This window comes from Anopheles funestus, chromosome 2RL, assembly GCF_943734845.2.
Source record: "Anopheles funestus chromosome 2RL, idAnoFuneDA-416_04, whole genome shotgun sequence".
NCBI classification, from domain to species: Eukaryota; Metazoa; Arthropoda; class Insecta; order Diptera; family Culicidae; genus Anopheles; species Anopheles funestus.
This window is the reverse complement of record NC_064598.1, coordinates 70,462,780-70,483,928: the sequence shown is the minus strand read 5'-3', so window position 1 is coordinate 70,483,928 and position 21,149 is coordinate 70,462,780. Positions and strand designations below refer to the sequence as shown.

General features: G+C 39.1%; 2 protein-coding genes across 7 annotated transcripts in view; both read left to right on the top strand.

Moving 5' to 3' along the window:
- LOC125764416 (CD63 antigen-like) overlaps positions 1–21,149 on the top strand; it is a 71,778-nt gene that overhangs the window by 8,665 nt on the left and 41,964 nt on the right. For 5 of the 6 annotated variants that reach the window (XM_049428642.1, XM_049428646.1, XM_049428643.1 and 2 more), the window contains one exon: positions 19,389–19,424. The exons of the other annotated variant lie outside the window; for it this stretch is intronic. The gene's annotated coding sequence lies outside the window, so the exon portion shown is untranslated. The remainder of the gene's footprint in view (positions 1–19,388; positions 19,425–21,149) is intronic. 6 annotated transcript variants of the gene reach the window in all.
- On the top strand, positions 4,358–5,576 carry LOC125774946 (uncharacterized). The gene is made up of 2 exons (XM_049445319.1): positions 4,358–5,486; positions 5,557–5,576. The coding sequence occupies exons 1-2, from the start codon at positions 4,358–4,360 to the stop codon at positions 5,574–5,576; spliced, it is 1,149 nt and encodes a 382-aa protein (XP_049301276.1).

Genomic DNA, 21,149 nt, shown 5'->3' with positions numbered 1-21,149 from the left:
GCGCTTCGAGAAAAACCATTAGTAAAGCGTAAATATTTATGTTTTTTTATATTTTTTACTTACTCTAGACTGAGTACACCTTCAAATAGATACGCTAGACATTCAATATACGAGGAAGGTTTTCTTAAAAAACCCAAAAAAGCTTCTTGAGTTTCTGTGTATATATCGCACTTTAAGGCTTATCCAACGATTCATTATTAGTTTATTATTCATTACTAATTAAATTTTTCCTTAATTTTCTACATTTCTTATAAAAATACTTATTTTAAAAAAATAATTCCAAGAAACCATACTATAACGTCTTTTTTAACAAGATTTAATTATATCGAATGCGTAAAGGTAAAGCTGTTATGATGTTTTCAAGTTCTCACTCTACCTATTTGCATACTGCTGGTAACCTTTTATATTTATGCTATCTAGCACATAGAAAGAACCGGTTTGGTTGAATTTAGTAGGAATATTTAGCCATAGTCGACATTTATGCTCAACTGATCAAAACCCCAATTTTGAGATGCAGTGGCATACTTCACAATGAAAATTGGGGCACTTCCATGTTCAAAAGCTCAATAGATGTTCAATATTTGCATACCCCGGGTAAGCCACACTATTCATAAAATGCACTCGCCGATAGTCCATTATTCTTAGTTTTGGATACGATTGAAAGCTGCGAGTCCGCTGCCTACCGGCCGTGTGTGTATGTGTGTCATTTTCCAGCTTCCATTTTCCACCGGCGTGCAGTTTTGGTTCGCGTGCCATTGAAAAGCTATCGGTTGGCAAACATGATCGATGGAATTATTTGTTCGGTAGCTACTTTTTGGGAAATAAAGCTTTCCCGTTCAGTTCAACGGCATTGTTATCTGTCAGCTTCATGTGACCATACATTGAGCGCTTGATGAAGTGATGAGGGTTTTTGGCGATGCTTTTAGAATTTCAACAAAGATTGAAAAGTTTGCCCACGCAGCCATTGCACGAGTTATTGATTTTCGTTGCGGCAAAGGTGGGAACAATTTCCAATGGCCACGTGAACAAGCAGCATTTATCCGTGCGCTGGGTTTTTTTTTGGGGGGGAAATTTCACAACTTCCGACGAAACTTTTTTCCGGAAACGCTCCCACATGCAGCGGCATTGATAATGATTTCGAATGGCTAAAAGTTTAAATATTTTATAATCCGCTCGATGTGCTTTTTGTACGGTACGCTGTATTATGTTTTTTTGTTTAAAGTGTCAGCTTGAACTCTAAAGTTACTAAAGTTACCAACAATGAATCTGCAATTTATGGCCTTATGAGAGAAGGAATGTTATGGAAATAACCCATAGACCATATAGAGGCAGTAGCCAAATTATACCTTGTTGATTAATACGAGAAAATACCACATTGCTCATCCTATCATTATCAATTTAGCTTTGATTAACATAAAATAATGTTTGATATACGGGTCAGTTGATTTTCCGCATCTGTGAGTAGTGGAAGGAAAGGTAGAAAATTTACATTTACCACGCTACGGTCAACGCAAAAGATTGGTTAAATAATTGCACCGTGGAAGAGCTTTCCGGTTTCGAACAAATCCATCATCCCGTCAGCCAGGATAATGGCAGAGATTGACTCTCGTGTACGGGATTCTTAGCTTTGCTTTGCTCATATCCTACCATACGCCAGTTGCTTGGTTCGTTGAAGCTTTTTCACTGATAAGCGAAGGCACGAAATTAGTAGTTTCAAATCCCTGTACGGGCGTTATCAAAGTTTTTGCTTAATGCAGAGAAGGTTTCCGGGGAACAGAAATGCGGTATGAACCCGAAACTATGAAATGGCTGGCATATCCTTTTTGGTCGGGGCAGATGATACACTCTCGTACAACTTGCTCCCTCAATTGGGGCTACGAAATATATCTCACTCAGCAGAACGTTTTAATGCGGCTGCGGTTAATGCTCTGCTGGTGATGATGATGTTGAGCTGCGGTTTTAAGAACCGGAAGTGCAGGTAGGAACTGAATTTTCATATGCACCGTTCGAAGGTTGTGGTTAGCGTTTCGGTGGGTAAAAGTCGGCGAACATTGAACATTGATTAAGGTTCCGTTTTCTTGATTTGATTTGGTTATTGATTACAGTGTTCAAATATTTTGTTGCAAAATCAAAATCGTTATGGTCTCTTGAATTTTTTTTTACAATTTATTATTTCTTTTAAATCGGTTTAAATATTTGAAACATAACCTCTGAAAAATATAAAAGCATAATTTAAATAATCATATCTTTGAACATGAATGTGGTTATTAAACAGAACATTTAGAAATAGCTTACCATCAAGCTAAAAAGACCATACCTTTTATATTTACTGAAGATCGTGTTGAAAGAAAATTCTACCTTAATTCCTGCTATGCTTTAATCCATTCCGTGGCCTTTTCCTTGGTTTCGGTAAGTTTTACGCACAGAAGTTAAACCCACTAATCCGGACTAAAGGAATGGCACGTTTCATAAATTGCTGTTCCACTTCCGATGGTTGGCATTTTCCCCCCCCCCTCGATGCTTACTTACTGGGCGAGATTGAAGCATTTTTCGCGTTGCTCCACCATTCCACCGTTCATGAGAAGTTAAACTGTCGTCAGCACTGGTGCGCGAGGAGTTGGCCTGACAGAAGAGCGACCTCGTCGATCCATCACCGGTTCGTATCGTACCACAGCCGGGAAAACCTTAATTTAGCACCTGTTTTTCTTCTGGTCTTTCACATTCTTCCCCACGCAGTCTGGAACGTTAACTTCATTCACTGATAAGTATCAATCGCAGTTTTTCACAAATCAGCACTTTGAAGATGTCGACCAAAGGGCGATGTTTTTCTTTTTTTTTCTTTCTTTTTTTCGCTTTTCCGTGTTGATAAGAATCTTAGGAAAACTGTGCTTTGTCGTTTTTATAAAATTGCTTTCAACTTTTCCTCACGACGACCATCGTAAGGTAGATGGTGTGATTTTTTCTGTTATTTATATATGCAATATTTGTTATTTTTATTTCGTAACTCAAGTTTTTCCTAATGCTTCTAGACGCTTTTGTATGCGTGCGTGTTTGCATTAATTCCCTCCTCATAGCTGATTGTGGCCCCTAGCAATCTGGCATTCGTTTAGGAGCAAAATCGGGCGCGACATTGGAATAAGATGCCATGTTCCAGGGGTGACAACATTTTTTTTATTGCCATTATTTGAGAGATCGTACGTGTTTAAGCGATTTTCCTCTTACAGTGTTTGGTGGATGAATGGAAAAGGGACGAAAAAGAAAACAATTCACGTGATAAATACCAGTCACAAAAAAAGGAAAAGGAAAAGCAATAAACCATTTCAAAAAAGTGGCCTGTACTAGGTAAGATTATTTCATCAGATGCTCGTTTATGCCATAAACGGAGACGCGCACGGGACAACTTGCTCTGGAAAAAGGCGATAAATTTGTGACGTGTCGTATGTGTCGAAATCACAAATACCCGTCCTTTTTTCTTTCTTCCCAATCACCAGAGATCATGACTTATGATCGTTGACAGTGTAGGTGGCGTTTTTATTCGCATTCTGTGCGGTATTGTTTTTCTTTTCTTTGCAAACGGGGGTTTGTGGCCAAGGGAAAACATCAGTAAATCCACCGGTAACTGGCTTTGCTGGGATTTACCGACGGAAAATGTGGTGCTACACGTTATTGTGATGGTGGTCATGTTTTATTTTGCCCAGTAACCAGTAAGCGGTCACCTCAAAGAGTGAGTGTGGTCGTTTGTTGTTTTTCTTATGAGAACGGATTATTGTTCCGACATCTAACGAACGAGCATATAACATAGTTTTTTTGTTACATGATTTTGTATGGAGGACAGTATTTACAAAGATATAAATTTAAGGAAATTTCTCCTTTAGTCGTAAAAAGATTTATAATTTATAAAACAATGGTTTATATACCGTTCAAGGTATTGTTGGTACTGATTGTAAGAGTTGTGTGTAGTAGTTATTTTAGTTTAGAATTACTCTTTTGAGAAGAATCATTCACATGAATCTTCAGTTAAGAGTCATTCATGTGGAAAGAGATAAGGGAAAGAAAGAGAGCGAATGAAAAATCTAAGCGGACTGTCTGAGAGAGATAGAGAGAGAGAGAGAGAGAGAGAGAGAGAGAGAGAGAGCGCGCGGAAGGAATATATTAGGAGGCGCGCTGCAGGATTAGCATTCGCGTATCGACAGTCAGAACGGAACGACCATTGGAAATCATTGTTAATACCTTATAATTGTTTAAATAAATTCAACTTCTTTCCCCACATGGGGGCTCGTCCGGGATAGTGAGTGAGTTTAAAACAAAAGGATAAGTTGGTGTTAATTTGAAACGTGTGATAACTAAAGACGATAATATGACGACGGTTGAAGAGCTGTGTGAGAATTTTACGAAGACCGGTTTGATACGCGAGTGCGAAAAGCTTGGTTTGCCAACCACTGGTGGAAAGATGGAAATTGCCGAAAAGATCATCAAACATCGGAGTAAGACGAGCTCCAATAGTGAAAACGGTGATGCTTTAGAAGGCGAAAAAGATGATGATCGTTGTTCGGAAGACGAAGGTAACTGTGAGAAAGACGACTCACAACACTCTGGCAACGAGGAACATGACGAAGACGATGGCCCAAGCACTGATGACGAAGATGACGACGAGGACGATAATATTGATGAAGGAGATTCCGATTCAATATTTCAGACAGCAATTAAAGCTACATCAACACCCAAAAATCCACGACGACTCGCACCGAAACGACTGAAAGTGTATTCTTTTAGAGACATGGAAGATAGCATCGAATCCTTCGGCGCCGAGGAAGGAGAAGATGTGAGGATGTGGCTGAAGCAGCTAAAGAGTGTATGCAAAGCAGCGCGATGGGACGACGAACAGCAGCTGATTATGTGCCGTAAGAAACTAGCCGGTACGGCTAGACGATTCGTATTCTCCCTTCGGACCAGTTTCAGTAGTTTTGCGAAGTTGGAGAAGGCACTGATCAAAGAATTCGCTCCACGCATAAGAGCGAGTGATGTGCATCGTGCATTAACCAACCGGAAGAAAAAGACAACCGAATCTATCCGAGATTATATTTACGAGATGCAACGGCTTGCGATACCGATCGATCTGGATGAGCCAAGCCTATGTGAATATATAGTGAGTGGAATAACCGACGATGAGCATCATCAGTCGATATTATTAGAAGCTCAAAGCATCGAGCGACTAAAGAAAAAGTTGTTGAATTTCGAAAAGGTAACGAAGACTGCAAAGAGTAAGACGAAGCGTGAAGAGTTCACAAAAAAGGAAGACAAGCTACGACCGAACGAAAAGGCAAACAATAAGCAGATCAAAAAGCAGAATTGTTTCAATTGTGGCGAGACGTCGCACATTTCGTCTGAATGCCCACAAAAGAACGAGGGACCGAAGTGCTTCTCGTGCAATATGTTCGGTCATCGGGCACGCGATTGTAAAAGGGGCAGTACCGGTAGCAAAAGTGGTAAACAAAATGTATCGATGTGCAGCGAACAACAAAGTCATTGTGTGCGCTCCCCGCCAATTCCTGTTAGCCGAGAAGACGAATTTGTGACGAAGCAGCCTACGAAACTAACAGGAAAGAAAACAATGATAACCATGAAGATAGGAGTAATCGCCATAGAAACACTCTTCGATACCGGTAGTTCCTTAAACCTGATGGCATATCGTACTTACAAGAAAATCGGACAGCCGGGTCTAGACGCTACCACAGTGAAATTTACAGGTTTCGGTGGAACAGAAATCGCGGCACAAGGGGTTTGTACAGTAAATGTGACTATCGAGAACGAACATTACCGGGAAGTGCAGTTCTATGTGGTGACAAACGAAAGCATGCCATTCGAGGCTGTACTAGGAACGGCATCCCTAGAACACTTTGATGTGAGTGTGACCACTAACGGTGTTATGTTGAAAAGGAAAGCTAACATTTACGCAGACGTAGAAACGTCCCCAGGGAACTTTATTTTCAATATTAATGTTGAAAAGGAAGAAGTGGAAGCACCCGTAAAATACAAAGACGAAATTACAGAGTGTATTCGAAATTACAAGCCGAAAGATTGTCCGCATGAAGACAATGAATTGAAAATTCAAGTGAGTGATGAAATCCCGGTGCGTGCGCACCCAAGACGTCTTGCGCCGCTGGAAAGGAAGGCGGTAAAATCGCAGGTAGACGAGTGGCTACGTGATGGTGTGGTGCGTCCATCAAACAGTCCATACGCTAGTGCAGTCGTGGTCGTACCGAAGAAAGACGGGTCGCGTAGAGTGTGTGTGGACTATCGGGAAATTAACCGGAAAATCATACGCGATTCGTATCCCATGCCTATCGTAGAAGATCAAATCGATCAATTAGAAAGCGCTCGAGTGTATTCGACGTTAGACCTAAAAAATTCTTACTTCCATGTGCCGATCGCTGAAGATAGTCGTAAATACACGTCATTTGTCACCCAAGAAGGACAATATGAGTTCTGCAGAGCTCCATTCGGATTGTGTCTCAGTGGTAGTGCGTTCGGCAGATTCATAAATTCGGTATTGCGTGAGTTGATTAACGATGGAACCGTATTAGCATTCGTGGATGATATAATAGTGCCAGCTAAGGATGAAGAAGCGGGTTTAAAATCGCTAAAACGGTTGTTGAGCAATGCTGAGAACGCAGGACTGCAATTTAGTTGGAAGAAGTGCAGGGTCTTGCAAAGACGTATTGAGTATCTCGGATACACAATATACGAAGGACGCATAGAACCATCGCAGTTGAAAGTAGAGAAGGTGAAGAGATTCCCGATGCCAACTACGACGAAACAATTGCAGCGGTTTTACGGATTGGCGAGTTATTTTCGGAAATTTGTAGTGAATTTTGCGGAAGTGATGCGTCCATTATCGACATTGTTAAGAAAAGACGAAAGATTTGAAGTAACAGATGATGTAAAGAAAGCGTTTGATCATATAAAGACAATATTAAGTCAATATCCAGTGCTTCGGATTTTCAAATCAGGGCTTGAAACGGAAATCCATACTGACGCAAGCAAGGAAGCGTTGGCAGGTATTTTAATGCAGCGGGCGGAAGACGACGGAAAGTTCCATCCTTGCTATTATTATAGCCGGTTAACAAATCAGGCAGAAAAGAATTATCATTCTTTTGACTTGGAATCTTTGGCAGTGGTTGAGTCTGTGAAGAAGTTCCGGTGTTACTTGCTTGGACAGCGATTTAAGATAATAACGGACTGCATCGCGTTTAAGCAGTCCTTGGTGAAGAAAAATCCGAACGCGAGAACCAGCAGATGGCTAGATGTGCTAGCTGAATTCGAATACGCGGTGGAACATCGTTCAGCAGACAGGATGCGACACGTGGATGCCTTATCACGAGCGAACGTGATGGTGGTAACGTCAGCGGTGTGTGCGCGAATAGCCGCAGCGCAGCGTGCTGATTCGACTATAGCAGAGATAATACGCAGAATCGAACATGAAGGAAGCTATGATGAATTCACGGTAGCGGATGGTGTTCTTCATAAGGGCAGCGCGGGGGCAGAGAAGTTGTACGTACCGAGCGAAATGCAAAGTCAAATAATACGAAGCGCACATGAGCAAGGACATTTCGGTGTAAAGAAGACGAAAGAACGAATCGCAACAGATTATTTTATTCCCAATGTTGATAATAAGATAGCAGAAGTTATAGCGTCGTGCGTGAGATGCATAGTAGGAGATAGAAAGCGGGGTAAGATGGAAGGAGAACTTCAATCCATCCCAAAGGGAAGCGTTCCTTTGGACACATTTCATATTGACCATATGGGACCTATGCCCTCGACTAGGAAGTCCTACAATCATATCTTTACGATAATAGATGCGTTTACCAAGTTTGTTTGGCTATTTCCGGTAAAATCTACAACTGCAGAAGAAGCAATTAAAAAGTTAAAGATAGTTGCAAATACGTTTGGACATCCAAAAAGAATTATATCCGATAGAGGTACGGCGTTCACTTCGAAAGCGTTCGAAAACTATTGTGCGGAAAACAATATAGAATCGCATAAGATTGTAACAGGAGTACCGCGAGGGAACGGGCAAGTCGAACGAATCCACGGCGTAATAATTCCGATCTTAACGAAATTATCTGTGGAAAAGTCAGACGAGTGGTTTAAGCACGTTGATAGGGTACAAACGGTCATAAACAACAGCTGGCAAAGGGCAATTGGAATGACTCCATTCGAGTTGTTCGTTGGCGTGAAAATGAAAACGAAGGATGATGTTATGTTGGCGCAAATATTGAAAGAAGAAATGCAGAAAATCTTTAATGATGGACGAGACGAATTACGCCAGCATGCGCGGCAAAACATTGTTAAGATGCAAGAGGAAAATAGAAAATACTACAATCTTCGTCGTAAGAAAACACGAGTGTACAAGGTGGGTGATTTGGTAGCGTTGCCATTTACCCAATTCAGGACAGGAGGAAAGGTCAAAAAACGATACTTGGGTCCATATGAAATAAAAAGAACACTGCCGAATGATAGATATGAGGTTCGCAAAATAAACGAAGAAGATGAAGGGCCTCTTCTAACGACCACGGCAGGAGATATGTTGAAAAATTGGTCACATTCGGATTGATTATTATCAGGAAAGGCCGTGTGGGAAGAGATAAGGGAAAGAAAGAGAGCGAATGAAAAATCTAAGCGGACTGTCTGAGAGAGATAGAGAGAGAGAGAGAGAGAGAGAGAGAGAGAGAGAGAGAGCGCGCGGAAGGAATATATTAGGAGGCGCGCTGCAGGATTAGCATTCGCGTATCGACAGTCAGAACGGAACGACCATTGGAAATCATTGTTAATACCTTATAATTGTTTAAATAAATTCAACTTCTTTCCCCACATTCATGAGTCATTTTCTTAAAAATCATGATTCCTTGAAGATTAAATTTGTAGAATTTTTATACTTTTAAAGATTAAAAAAACTTTAGCCTCTTGATGAATTATTCTTTCTTGGCCTGCTCATGGTCGAATACGTCGCGAAGACATCGCCAGGTCGCCAATCCGTTTCCAAGAAACTCGGTTCAGGGCTGTATTCCTCTATCCACGGCTGCATCCGATCTCCGAGAGGTTTGACTCCACCTGATCCAGCCAACGAACTCGCTGTGCTTCTCTCCGCCTGATGTCGAACGGATCGCTGACGAGCACCTTCCTGATGGGGTATGAATCCGGCATCCTCATCACGTGCCCCAGCCATCTTATCCTTCCGGGTTTGACAACTGTCAGGATATCTCTTCTGCCAAACAGCTCAGCTAGCTCGTGGTTCATTCTCCTTCTCCACATGCCATGCTAGCACACACCGTCAAAGATAGTCCTCAGTACATGTTGTTCGAAAATGGCGAGTGCATTGCCGTCCTCGGTAGGGATAGTCGAGAAATCGTACCCGTAGAGGATTGCCGGACGTATCAATGTGCGATATATCTTGTGTGCTGGAGTCTTCCGGATCGCAGGAGTTTGTGGAGCCCGTAGTAGGCACGATTTACCTGTACAATGAGCCTTTGGATTACGCTTCTCTTGTTGTTGTTCGTAGTTAAGATCATACCAAAGGTATCAGAACTCCTCTACCACCTCGGGATCGGTGCCGCCAATTGATACTCTGCTTCTGAGTCGGGCTCTATCATGGTCAGAGCCTCCGGCAAGCAGGTACTTTGTCTTCGTCGCATTGGTCCTTTTTCCGATTCGAAATATATTAGTTACTTTTCGTAGCGGTTGTATTGGGGGAGGCTTACAAGACCTCTCCCCCAGCCCCCCGTCTCGTCGGAGGGCTTACGCGTCCCAAATGTTTAAAGTCCCGTAGGATGCCAGGACAGAAGGGACATCCAGCCGCTCATAACATGGAGAACAGACGCTGGCTGTCCTCCTCCGCTCAATTTACCCATGTAACCCATCTTCCCAGGGGGTTGGGTTTCCCCGTATACCCAAGCTCAGATATTTGGAGAGATATGTTACCATTCTGTACGCCATGGACGTATTGCGTTGGGGTGTAGGGTATGGAGTGGCTATGTTATTCTTCAAGAAGCTTCGGATCCATACCCATATCAGTGCGGCATTGCTACATTCACTGACAAAAAAACTTGATAAATTACTAACTATTTAAATAAAATTAATTAAAAGACTTAATTAGTCTATGCACGAATTTTATTACACGCAATTTAAATACAATTTTTTATTGGAGAAACTAGCAAACTAGAATTGACTACTTGAAATCATTGGAGATTAATGGGATTTTCAAAGTATCATAATAAGAGATATAAAAATGTTTAGATGTAGTTTCTCTGTTGGATTATAAATAAATTAAAATATGATTGTACAATATTGTAACATATCGCTTGTGCATTTTGTATTCGATTAGTGTAGGTTAAGTAGAGCATTAATTAACCGACAAAATAATGTAATGAATAAACAAAACGTAATGCATGCATTCCAAGAACAAAGATAGACACGGCTATCATCCTATTTTTGTCGCCCTTGAAAGTTCTGTTTAACCTGTTTAACACGTTTTCCATTGACGAGTCGGCTAATTTCAAGAAAGTGAGTGATATATTTACATTCACAGCATAACAATTACTGCAGATACTTATAGTCCTCCATATACATTCGTGCTTTACAAAGTTTCATGCTATTGAAAGTCAAAGAAAAGTTATCCGTGGGCTAGACGTTTAATAAACGACACATAAAAAATAAATAAAAAGGACAACAAGTGAACATTATTCTTTGTTCCATTCAAAAGTTTTTATCGATGAGAATATATCGCCACACCATATGGTTCTTCAGTCTGTCTGTCTTATCGACAAGGAAACAGCTAATGTGTTGAATTAAATTTTAATGCAAGTAATTATGCTTCGGTAGGAAACAGCAAAAAGGGTCTTGTTTGTTTAATTATTAAACAGTATTACAAGAACAGACCAAACCTATTATTACCCAATTATTAATATCGAGCTGTTGCTTCGTTCCTGGAGCACTGAGAGCCCTTTTTTCTGAGGGAAATTTTCCATATGGTTTCGTTTCGATAACCTTTGCATTCGTTTGTAATGTTTCGCACATTTTATCCTTTGCTCTGGAACAGGTAGTAGACCTGTCGGTAGCATAATGATAGAGGAAAGAAAATATTAAGCTTCTTTGCAGTTTAAATGTTAAGGGTGTCTAATGGTTCCCGTACTACTTTCTATTCATAGAATGTTCGGAAAAAAGCAATCCTCATCAAATTACATTAAGAAGTGTCGATAAAAAATGTTCCTTTCAATAAAGGTGTGATGATTCCTATTTTTTTATTTTTAATTAATTTATACTGCCACTCTGTAACAGAATTAATATAACTGTTGTAAAGCAGCTTTTGGTAATACATGATTTTGTCTCTAACAAAATACAACCCCTACAATGCAGCTTTAATGAAAAGCACCATTTTGAAATAATGTTCATCGGGTAGGTTTCTACCTGCGGTCGATTACCATCGTTCGTTAATTAATCGCTTGAGTTCAGCAGCCTCTCATAACTCAGTAGGATGTAAATCGAAGTTATCGATAGTAGGACACCGAACCTTATCAGATGCAAACTCTAGAGTTAACGACCAGCACGTGAACTCCAACGGCTTCATTTCGCAGAAGGGACAATCATCATGAGCGATAATTGATACTGAATTTCATACTATGCGCACCGTATGTTGGAGATCTCATTGTAATGTGTGGCAAATGGAAGACGACAGACAGAACATGAGAAGCAAAGCACGTGCTACATCATGTCCGCTTTACGTAAGGGTTTCATTCGGTAAAACACACCAGGTGCTAGTTACAGACATAATTAAATAAGTTCAATATTATTCCTTCAATTAATTAATAATTGTCATCTCAGTTTTTTTTGTTATTGTAGCGATCATATATTTTAAATAAGAAGACTTTACTAGTGGTCGTTATAACTCAAATTGTACCATGATATCTGCTTGAACAAATGATTACATTAAAACAATTGAATAAACTAAACCCATCATGGTCCAATACATGCCAAACACGTGACAGGTAGAACCATTTAATTGGCTGTTACATTTGTTCATGCTGTTTGCTGTACGTTTATAATCATCCATGTGAGGAACACTACAGTCGATCATGTTGATTACGGATCAATCGAAAGGTGAAGTAATTAAACGTTTTAAATAATCGAATAACTATAAATTGCTGAAATCATGTTCGGAACTATCGTTTTTTGCTCTAGGGAATGTTAATTGAACGTTCGGATCAACGAATTGCAAATACTGCACGTTTCTTCACTTCACTGATTTATTTAGTTGTGATTGGATATGAAAAAGCCGATTGAATTGTAATTATGTACTGTGCTTTCATCAATGCTTAATCAAATGAACTGGAATGGCAACAGGAAACTAAGGATGAAGCTGGACAATCATTTGAATTTTCATTTGCATCAGCATTTCATTTTTGTTCTGAGAAATAATGCATTTTTTTCTAGAATCAATAAAAATAAATTTTTTTTCATCAACTTTCCATTATTAAACTTTGTGAGAGTGCTTCAGTAATACTTGAGAACGATACCTCAATGAAGCTTGAGTTTCCGTAGCATTTGCGTGGGTACTTACGATATTATTATGGAAGTCTTCTTTATTTTTGTAGGAGAGAAAAATCGATATTCATCTGTAACGAAACTTCAGTCTCGCCTACGGAACGCAAAGTCGGTAAAGGTCGTCACCATTGTTCATGATGCGGCTTGGTAGAAGAAAATTGTTGCCAAATTTAGGGTAATGTTGTCGTTTGTTGTATGTATTGGTTTACTTGTTTCTGGGGTCATACACAAAATGAATGAGTTTCGTTTGTTTTTTTTTTGCTTTCATTATTTTGTAAACGTGCTGAAGATGAAAGAAAAATCACGTTTCACTCATAATCATTGTTTTAGAACGATAAAAATGCGATTCTACCTACAAGCACCAATGTGGTCGTTTTTCGACACGGTACAACTGGGAGCTTAAAAAAAACGGGACAACGTTAGTATATGAACGCACCCAAACATTAAGAACAGAAAGCATAAAATTCAACAGTGAATAACTTAGTGGATATGTGTGTATGGTTTTTTTTGTGCTTGAGAATCCTTCTCACTCGCGAACACTGATGACAAGTGTACCATGGACCGATGTTATCTGCCATGACCCCCCTTCATCAGCATGACGATGCTGGCAGACGGTTAACCTTATGCTGGAAGCAGAAATTAGATCGTAATTCTATGCTTGCACACCACAGCATGTACTCGATTCAAGGGTTGAATGTTAGCGACCCGATTCTCTGTACCACTTGAAGTAGAAGCAGAGAGTGTTCCCTTTGTGAACAACGCATGTTTTTTTTGTTTGCATCGCCTTCAATGTCAGTGTTACGAACATTTGCCGTAAGTGATTGGAATAGAACATTGAAATAAGCGAAAAAAAATAAAAAAAACGGACGGCTACAGTTACAGTGCATAGCGTTTTTATTGCGGGTGCAGCGACACTAGGCGATTAATATGGTTTTATGATTATTCTGCAGACATACATAAACGTGGTGTGCTACAGCATATCGAATTGAATATTTGTGCAATAGCGATTTTTTATATCTCTTCTATCTCTTGTTGGCTTGACGACCCTTAATGTGGTCATTTCTGGTTTACTAGACTCAGTTTTACTACGTAGCCGAATAGTTTGGTCCGAATGGGATTTGATCCCCGGTCCTGTCATTTGAAACCGGCAGCATTTATCACATGCACCACCAGGGCTGACCCTTTTTTATATATATATATATTTAAATTATATTTGGTGTGTTAAACTTACTTTTATTTATTTATTTTAATTTAATAATAGCTTAATAATAGTCTTCTGTGCATTAGATCAGGTGACGACAAAGTCCTTCCCGGGACAAAAATTTAGGAATCCTCGAAAAGAACTCAAGATCTCGTCACCACGATACCAACTCCGCTACATCTACTAACCATTTTATCAATTTTTCCATTATTTTTATTTATTCTGAGGTGAATAATTCTTGAAGGATTGCTTCCTCGCAAAGTTCAGAACGCATTCTTTAATAAAAATATTTGTGTTTATGATTTTTCTAGCGTACGATTTAATGCCAAATTCTCTTCGAAAATGTTTTCCCTGGTTTCGTATGGTAGCGTTGCCTCACTGTACATCAAAGCTTCTTTACAATCCTTAGTTATTTTAGCGGTTTTAGCCTTTTTTTAAACTTTGCCTTGACAATCGTCTTATATTAAAAAACATTGTTTTTTTGGAGGGGAAAAGAAAAAGTGCTCGTTACAAGACTCAACAAAGTGACGATAATGCGAGAAGGAAGTACATCACTTTTGGAAAACTTGTAAATTTTTGGAAACATATAATGTATAAGTATGTGCTAGCTGTGGTTTTATAACAAAAAAATAAATCTTGGTCCGTAGTTCAAGGATTCTTTCTGTTATCTAAAATACAGAACAGGACGTGATAAGTGTGCTGATCCCTGCACTAGATCAAACACCAAAACATGAGACCATGGGATTTCCCAGACGGATTTTCTGGATATTGCATCGGCGTATAGACAAGCTCACCTCACAGTAATTACATTCTCGTAACGTGTTGTGCTAACTAGCTATAACTTACTCACTGTAACAGTATGTTTCAACTAATTTTTGCTATAAATTTCCATCCTTCTTATAGCATCTGTGTCAGTTTTTACGTTTGACGGCGGAACTCTTTGTGTTTGGTGGTGAATGTAATATTTATTCTGCAACACTACTCTTTTCATTTCACCCAAAACTCATCACCAAAAGCATATGAGCCTGTGGGATGTAACCGGGCGGAAGTGATTGTTGCATTTTTGTTTTGCTGCTTTGCAGTACACTCTTTCATTTAACCAGGCCAGGGCGTTATTTTCCGTTTTTTTATGGTCAAAAAAATAAGCAACTGGGAGGCATTTTCATCTAGTTTCTGCCTACTGCTTGGTGCAATTGCACTATGCCCGGATAAAACTTTCCCAATTTCGTGGAGATTCGTTTTTTCCCTTTTTTTTTGACTGTGAGCACTTCCTGTCCATCCGCTTGAGGAAGGATTTGGACGGAAGTGAGCCATTTTTGAGCTATACGAATGCTTCATCTGCTTGCTGCGTTGTCTGTTTTCAATGCAAACGAGAGTGCTTCGTAGCCAGAAAATGGGAAATTGCATGTTTTCTTTTTTTGGACCGAAAACCTTTTAGTGAGTTTTGATGGGGTTGGTGCTTTGGTCTGCTCTTCAACTGGAACAAAAATGCCGAATAGTAAATAAACAAAAACGATAGATTTCCCTACAAAAAAAAACAAATTTAATTTTGTCGAATTGGAAAATAGAATTAAATGTGGAACTACGATAGCTAAATGCCATTGTCAATATTTATCATTTTTTTTGTTTTTCAATTGTGATTACTTGAAAGGAAATTTAGTATTTAATCTTGAATGAGATTTATCTTCAAAACATTTTTCATTAAAGGAAAGTTTGTTGAGGTTGCGTCCATCGAAACAATATGGATAAAAATGAAAGAAAACAAAATACTCCAAGTTAACATCTGCTTCCATTGCCTAATGTCACCATAATCTGTTATTAATTGTAAAGTTTGCCCATCTTTATGCTAACGTCAGTGTGCAAAAGTAAAAATTCTCCCGCTTTTTGGTGCAGATGGGTCACAGCAAAAGTACACAGACAGTTTGGAGTTAATTGAAATGAGTGTTGATCATCGCTCCCGCAGGTGAATCGGTGTATGGTGTTTGTCATTCCCGTTGTGTACTTTATCAACGTTCCATTATCTTTCCACGCCTGCAAATGGCTTCCGGCCAGTATTTCATTTTTTTTTCTTTTCCCAGCATTGGTGGTCAGTGTCGAATTTTAGCCATTAATTGCTAAGGGTGTGCGTCTGTATGTGGTGATGGTCATCGGGTAGCATTCAAACAAAACCATTACCAACCGTTATAGTGAAGCACATCAGGGCCACGGGAAGGGGAAACATTTCGAATTTTGTCAGTCACTATAGCATATTGCACCACGCACCACCATGCAAAGTACGCTCGAATAGCGTGTTCATTTATCCCTGCCTAATGCCTTTTTGGACAGGAAGTTTGTCGGAAGAATTGGGGAAAAAAAGTATTGGAACAATTTTACAAAAAAAAAAAACGGTATGTGCTACGCACCCGCACATTCGCTCAGTACGTGACATGTGTTTGGAAAATGGTTTTTGAACACAGGTGCCATTAATGTTGGTCTGCTGCGCAGTCTTTTTCAATCACGGCACGATTCACGGTTGTTTTTTTTTATTATTTTTGTTAAGTAGTAAGTATGAAATGGAAAAAAAATATTGAGGAAATTATTTATTTAGTTGTCTGAGGGGCTTTTAAAGTTTTGGTTTTCTGAGTATACTGGATTTTCTGAATAAATATTAAAGTTAAAAATGAAATGTTAATTTTTATGATAAAAAAGCAAATTGAGTAAAATTGGGCAACTGAATTTATGGCACAAACTAATTTTCTGAAATCTCTAAATTTAAACTATTTAAGTAAGAGCTCTAAGTTTCAGTACTACATTTTTCACTGTATATACACTTCACGACCAAACATATGTCAATGTCCACGGAGCTGAACTGATGTTGATACGGAAAGTTTGAAGCATGGTAACAAAATTGACACCCATCAAATATGCTAAACCCCTTAAGACTTGTCCCGCGCCAGGTCGGTGACATTCGAAGAAGATTTTGCGTACTTTCTTCTATTCTTTTTGCAAAAATGTCACACAAAGTACAGCCATCTGCATCCCCTGTTACATTGTTTCGTGATGGAAAGCTAACGGGAAAAAGGACTACATTGTGTCCATCGGGAATGTTTCGCACGGGAATTTTCCCGAAGAATTTTTAGGTTATTGAACCTAGGAGACACGTTTACCCCTTTCGATAGCGGCGATTTCCTTTGACTACATTTTAGTTTATTCTTTTTTCCGAACCATGGAAAACAATTAATTTCCCTTTTGTTTCTCCCTTTCCTGTTTTCTCCATCCTAAACGGTGCATTGTTTCAATCGATGTCGCCGTACGGTTTCGTCTTCGGTGCGTCCCGTTCGATTGTTGTTTCCGCGTAATTTCTTTACTTTAATGATGGTAATTTATTCGTGCCGGCGCGTGTTCCTTTTCACGGCACTTTGCGTGATTGCGGGGGGTGGTTTGTTGCTTTTTTCCCCCTTCTGATTTCCTTCATGCACCACCACCACCGTGTCAAAGCCCAACTTTGTGTCGCAAAACCGTATTGCTCGTTTTTTCGCAAAATTAGAGGGTAATTGTGCCGGGATGAAAATATACCATCAAATTGACATCACACCCTCATACAGATGTGTGTTTTTATGACTAACTCTATTCTGTCAATTACACGATATCAAATTACCCGTTCTAAGCGTTCCCCCAAAAAACCTAATGAAACTCCACATTTTCCTCGGCCACACAGTTATTCGTTACGCTACCCAACAATTGTCTGCGTAATTTGTTTATGCATATTTCATTCGATTAATTTCCCACCCGCCCCTTACTGCCATATTTACCAGACATCGTCCATTGTTTCGATTATCCGATGTGCTCTTTTTCTCCTGAGACTGCGGGGCGGATTTAGTTTTATTTTTTCCTTGCGCTATAAGATCCTGTACGCTGTGCAAGCAACAGGCAACGAACGAATCTAATCACCAATGCAGCACAATCATCGTAACATAATCAGTAACATCATAACCATCAACCGACAAGAGAAGGGAATATCATCATTTACGTTGAATCTGTCTCTCGGCGAAGGGCACAATCTCGGCCCACCGAATAGCCGAATGGATCGATTTCGAATGAGTCTTTTTTCTGCTGCCTTCAATAATTATGTTTCTTCGGGGAGACTTTAATGTTTTGCATCAGTTTTGGTGTCGGATATTAGTGTAATTTAGCAATAGCGTTGCCCGGCGAATGTCTGAGACAAAAAGGTGGACAGCTTTAGATAAGAACGTTAAACATCACTAATCTGAGTAATGCTATGGTAGTTTCTTTCCTCCTTTAAATACTGTCACTTTGTTCTCTTTTATTGTTGTAAGATAATTACATCTTTTAAACACACAGCCATCGCGGGTTGGTTGATGATAAATGACACTTGTTTGTAGATTTCTTCAGATCATGTTTTCTTCATAGAAGTTGCAACCCTTTTGGACGGTTACACTTACAACCATTCTCAGTGGGTTCATCTTGATAGGAAAGTTTATTAATTAGAATAAATCGAGATTGTTTCTGAAGACCCCAAACAACAAATCATGTCACATGGGATGACGTGTCACGTCATCATTAGATCCCAGGTGTTGGAACTTCTTTAAAACTTTGCCCTTTAAACTTCAAATTTGTGCCGAATTGTTTTACAAAAATTAATTAAAATATTTAAGAACTTAGTTAGCCTGACTTTTAGCACCAATAATATCCGATAAAGATTTGCCCATTTTTCTTCTCGATTTTTTTTTGCCAAACGTTGCCCATAAATTACGCCATATGAAAGCTACTATTCAGGCAGTTGTCGCATAAAATGAGCAATGAGAACACCCCACTCTAGACAATTTTCTTAAGCTTGCACCGCTGTGTGCCTTCTGGTAGCACACGTTGTCGTATAAGAGTTTGACAATGATAAAGATCTAGAGAAAGGAATTTTTCCACTCAGCCAGGATATTTTTGGGGAACTAAGAAGTGCACACGCTTAGTTCGCGCTCAGTCCTCGTTATACCAATTTATGGTTTCGTTTCTCATGTCCTCTCGTTAAAAGTAGTCAAAAGAAAGCAAAGTGAAACGTGGCAACTAGAAATTGGTGCATAAAATGCGCTTGGCCCATAAATTTCTTCTCCCATTAGCCGACAGTAAATGGGTTAAAATGGGGATGCTTCCTGTGTGTGTGTGTGTGTGTGTGTGTATGTTTTTTTTGTTGGGGGTTGTTTGCTATCAAGAGCAAAGATCCTCTGATTCTACCGTTCCTTTGTACATCGTCGGCGGCATCCAAGTATTTGTCGAGGATGAATGGCGTATAATGTTTGTCTACTTGTGGCATCTTTCAAGCGCCATTCGTGAGTTCTGTTACACTGTATACTGAATGGGGTTTATCGATTTCTTTCTTTCCTATAGAAACCACTTACTAATGACACTTGCGGAAGTCATTATTGTGCTTATGAAAATGGTTTATGAGAATGTATTTAAATTGAGAAATGATACCTTATTGCATATTTGTATTTAAATAAATCATTTAGAGTACCTGGGGTACAAAAACTTATCTTCTTAAAAGCAAGAAAAATATTCTTGTCAATCCAACTCACCAGAATTATTGTTCTTCTTTCAGGACACTGCTAATCATAAACGGATCTCTTATTTGGTGGTGAGTATTTTGAAATCAAATTTCAATTACTTTGGGATTTTGAAAGTTTTCTTTTAATAAAGTTGAATACTTAAATATCTGCTAGATCCTGCGGTATCAATAAGCTTAAATAGAAAAATATTTAAAAAAACGGTATAAAATTGCAGTTTTATTTTTCAAATCATAAAAAAAATAAGTCGTTAGCTTTCTTTGTCGCTGTAAAACGGTGAAATTCTATTGAATTAATTTTAATTTCCATCAGCAGCTTCTCGTTAGACGAGGATGCGTCATGCTTTGAACGTGTCTCAGGAAGGAATGCTTTTTTTACCATTTTATCCCAAAACCCTACGACAACAGCTGTTTCCCGTCCCGAGTTTAGCCAGGAAAGAAAAGGAGGAAAATAATTTTAATTTCTTTAACCAAAGCTTCATTGGTGATACCGGATGCTGTGGAACTTTCTGTTGAGCATCCGTTGAGCATTTGGAAGAAATTAGAGTTAAACTACTTAATGGAGGATGGTGTAAAGTATTTCGTATTTGGCATGCAACGTCAGAAGACACAACTTTTAATCGCAAATAGCTCATTGATGCTTGATGGGGGTGTTAAATTTTCCTTACAAACAAAAAAGCTTTCAACAAGTTTAACCTTTTACGGGTCATGTTTTACAGCCTTTTCAGTGCTATTTTATTACTGTATTTTATGGTTGGTAAACTTCAAATTTGAGTATCTTGTTGTTATCGCTGTCAAATATCGTTTGTAAAACAAATACATTTCAGACATACGTTCGTGAATTTATTAATAGAGTTATCCTTTTGTAGAACTGTAAAATATGTTGATACAGTTGAGCATAACAGTACAATATTTTTTTTTCATAAAAATTAAAGTTTTCATAGGATATTGTTCACGTTCGTTTATGATAATACCAACGACAAAAAAACCTCGACTAAACGCCTAAGGCTTCACAATAATAAGCAAAAAAACAATTCTATCGCTATGCTGATTGTGTTGGAGCTTTGTATTTCGCAGCAAATTACCATGTCGGCTGACGACAATGGAAGAAAATAAATGTTTTGACAATTTTCCCATCAAGCTCCGACAGTTTAGGAGACGGAGGAGTAAAAAAGTTTCAACATGTACAGCATCAGATAAACCACGTCGGCCCTTTATTCGATTGCATCCACTACTAAGTCGTTGGTGGGTGGAAGCTAAGGCACAATGTGGAAAATGGCGTGCGAAACATAATTTAAGAATTACAACGTTTATTAAACCATCGCCAAGTAACTGAGCTCCGACGACATCTTTCGATCGTTATGCGACGGTTTTGAATCGTGTGTAACCAATGTTCACGTCACTTCGGTGTATGTTAGAAGATGAACGTCGCCTTATACCGATTCCTCTAACTTCCGTGTTAGGAGATAAAAAGAAAAAAGAAGTATTTTTTTTTTATAAAAGTTTCCTCACGTTTCTGGTTGGTTTCGAAATATTTTGGAAACTGCGGCACAGAATAAACTTGTCGATATGAAACGTCTTCAGAAGAAAACCCCAATTGGGTACGAAACCGAGTAAGATGAGGCTTATTATTTATGTCGCTGGAAAAGAATAAATACCGAACCGGAATGACTTTGTACGAATATTCCTAAATCACACGGGAACGCGGATATATATATGTGTGTCTCGCAAAACTTGACAAAAGCGTGTGTCCCACGTTAACGGACGACGGACGGAATACAAAATTTATGGCAAAAT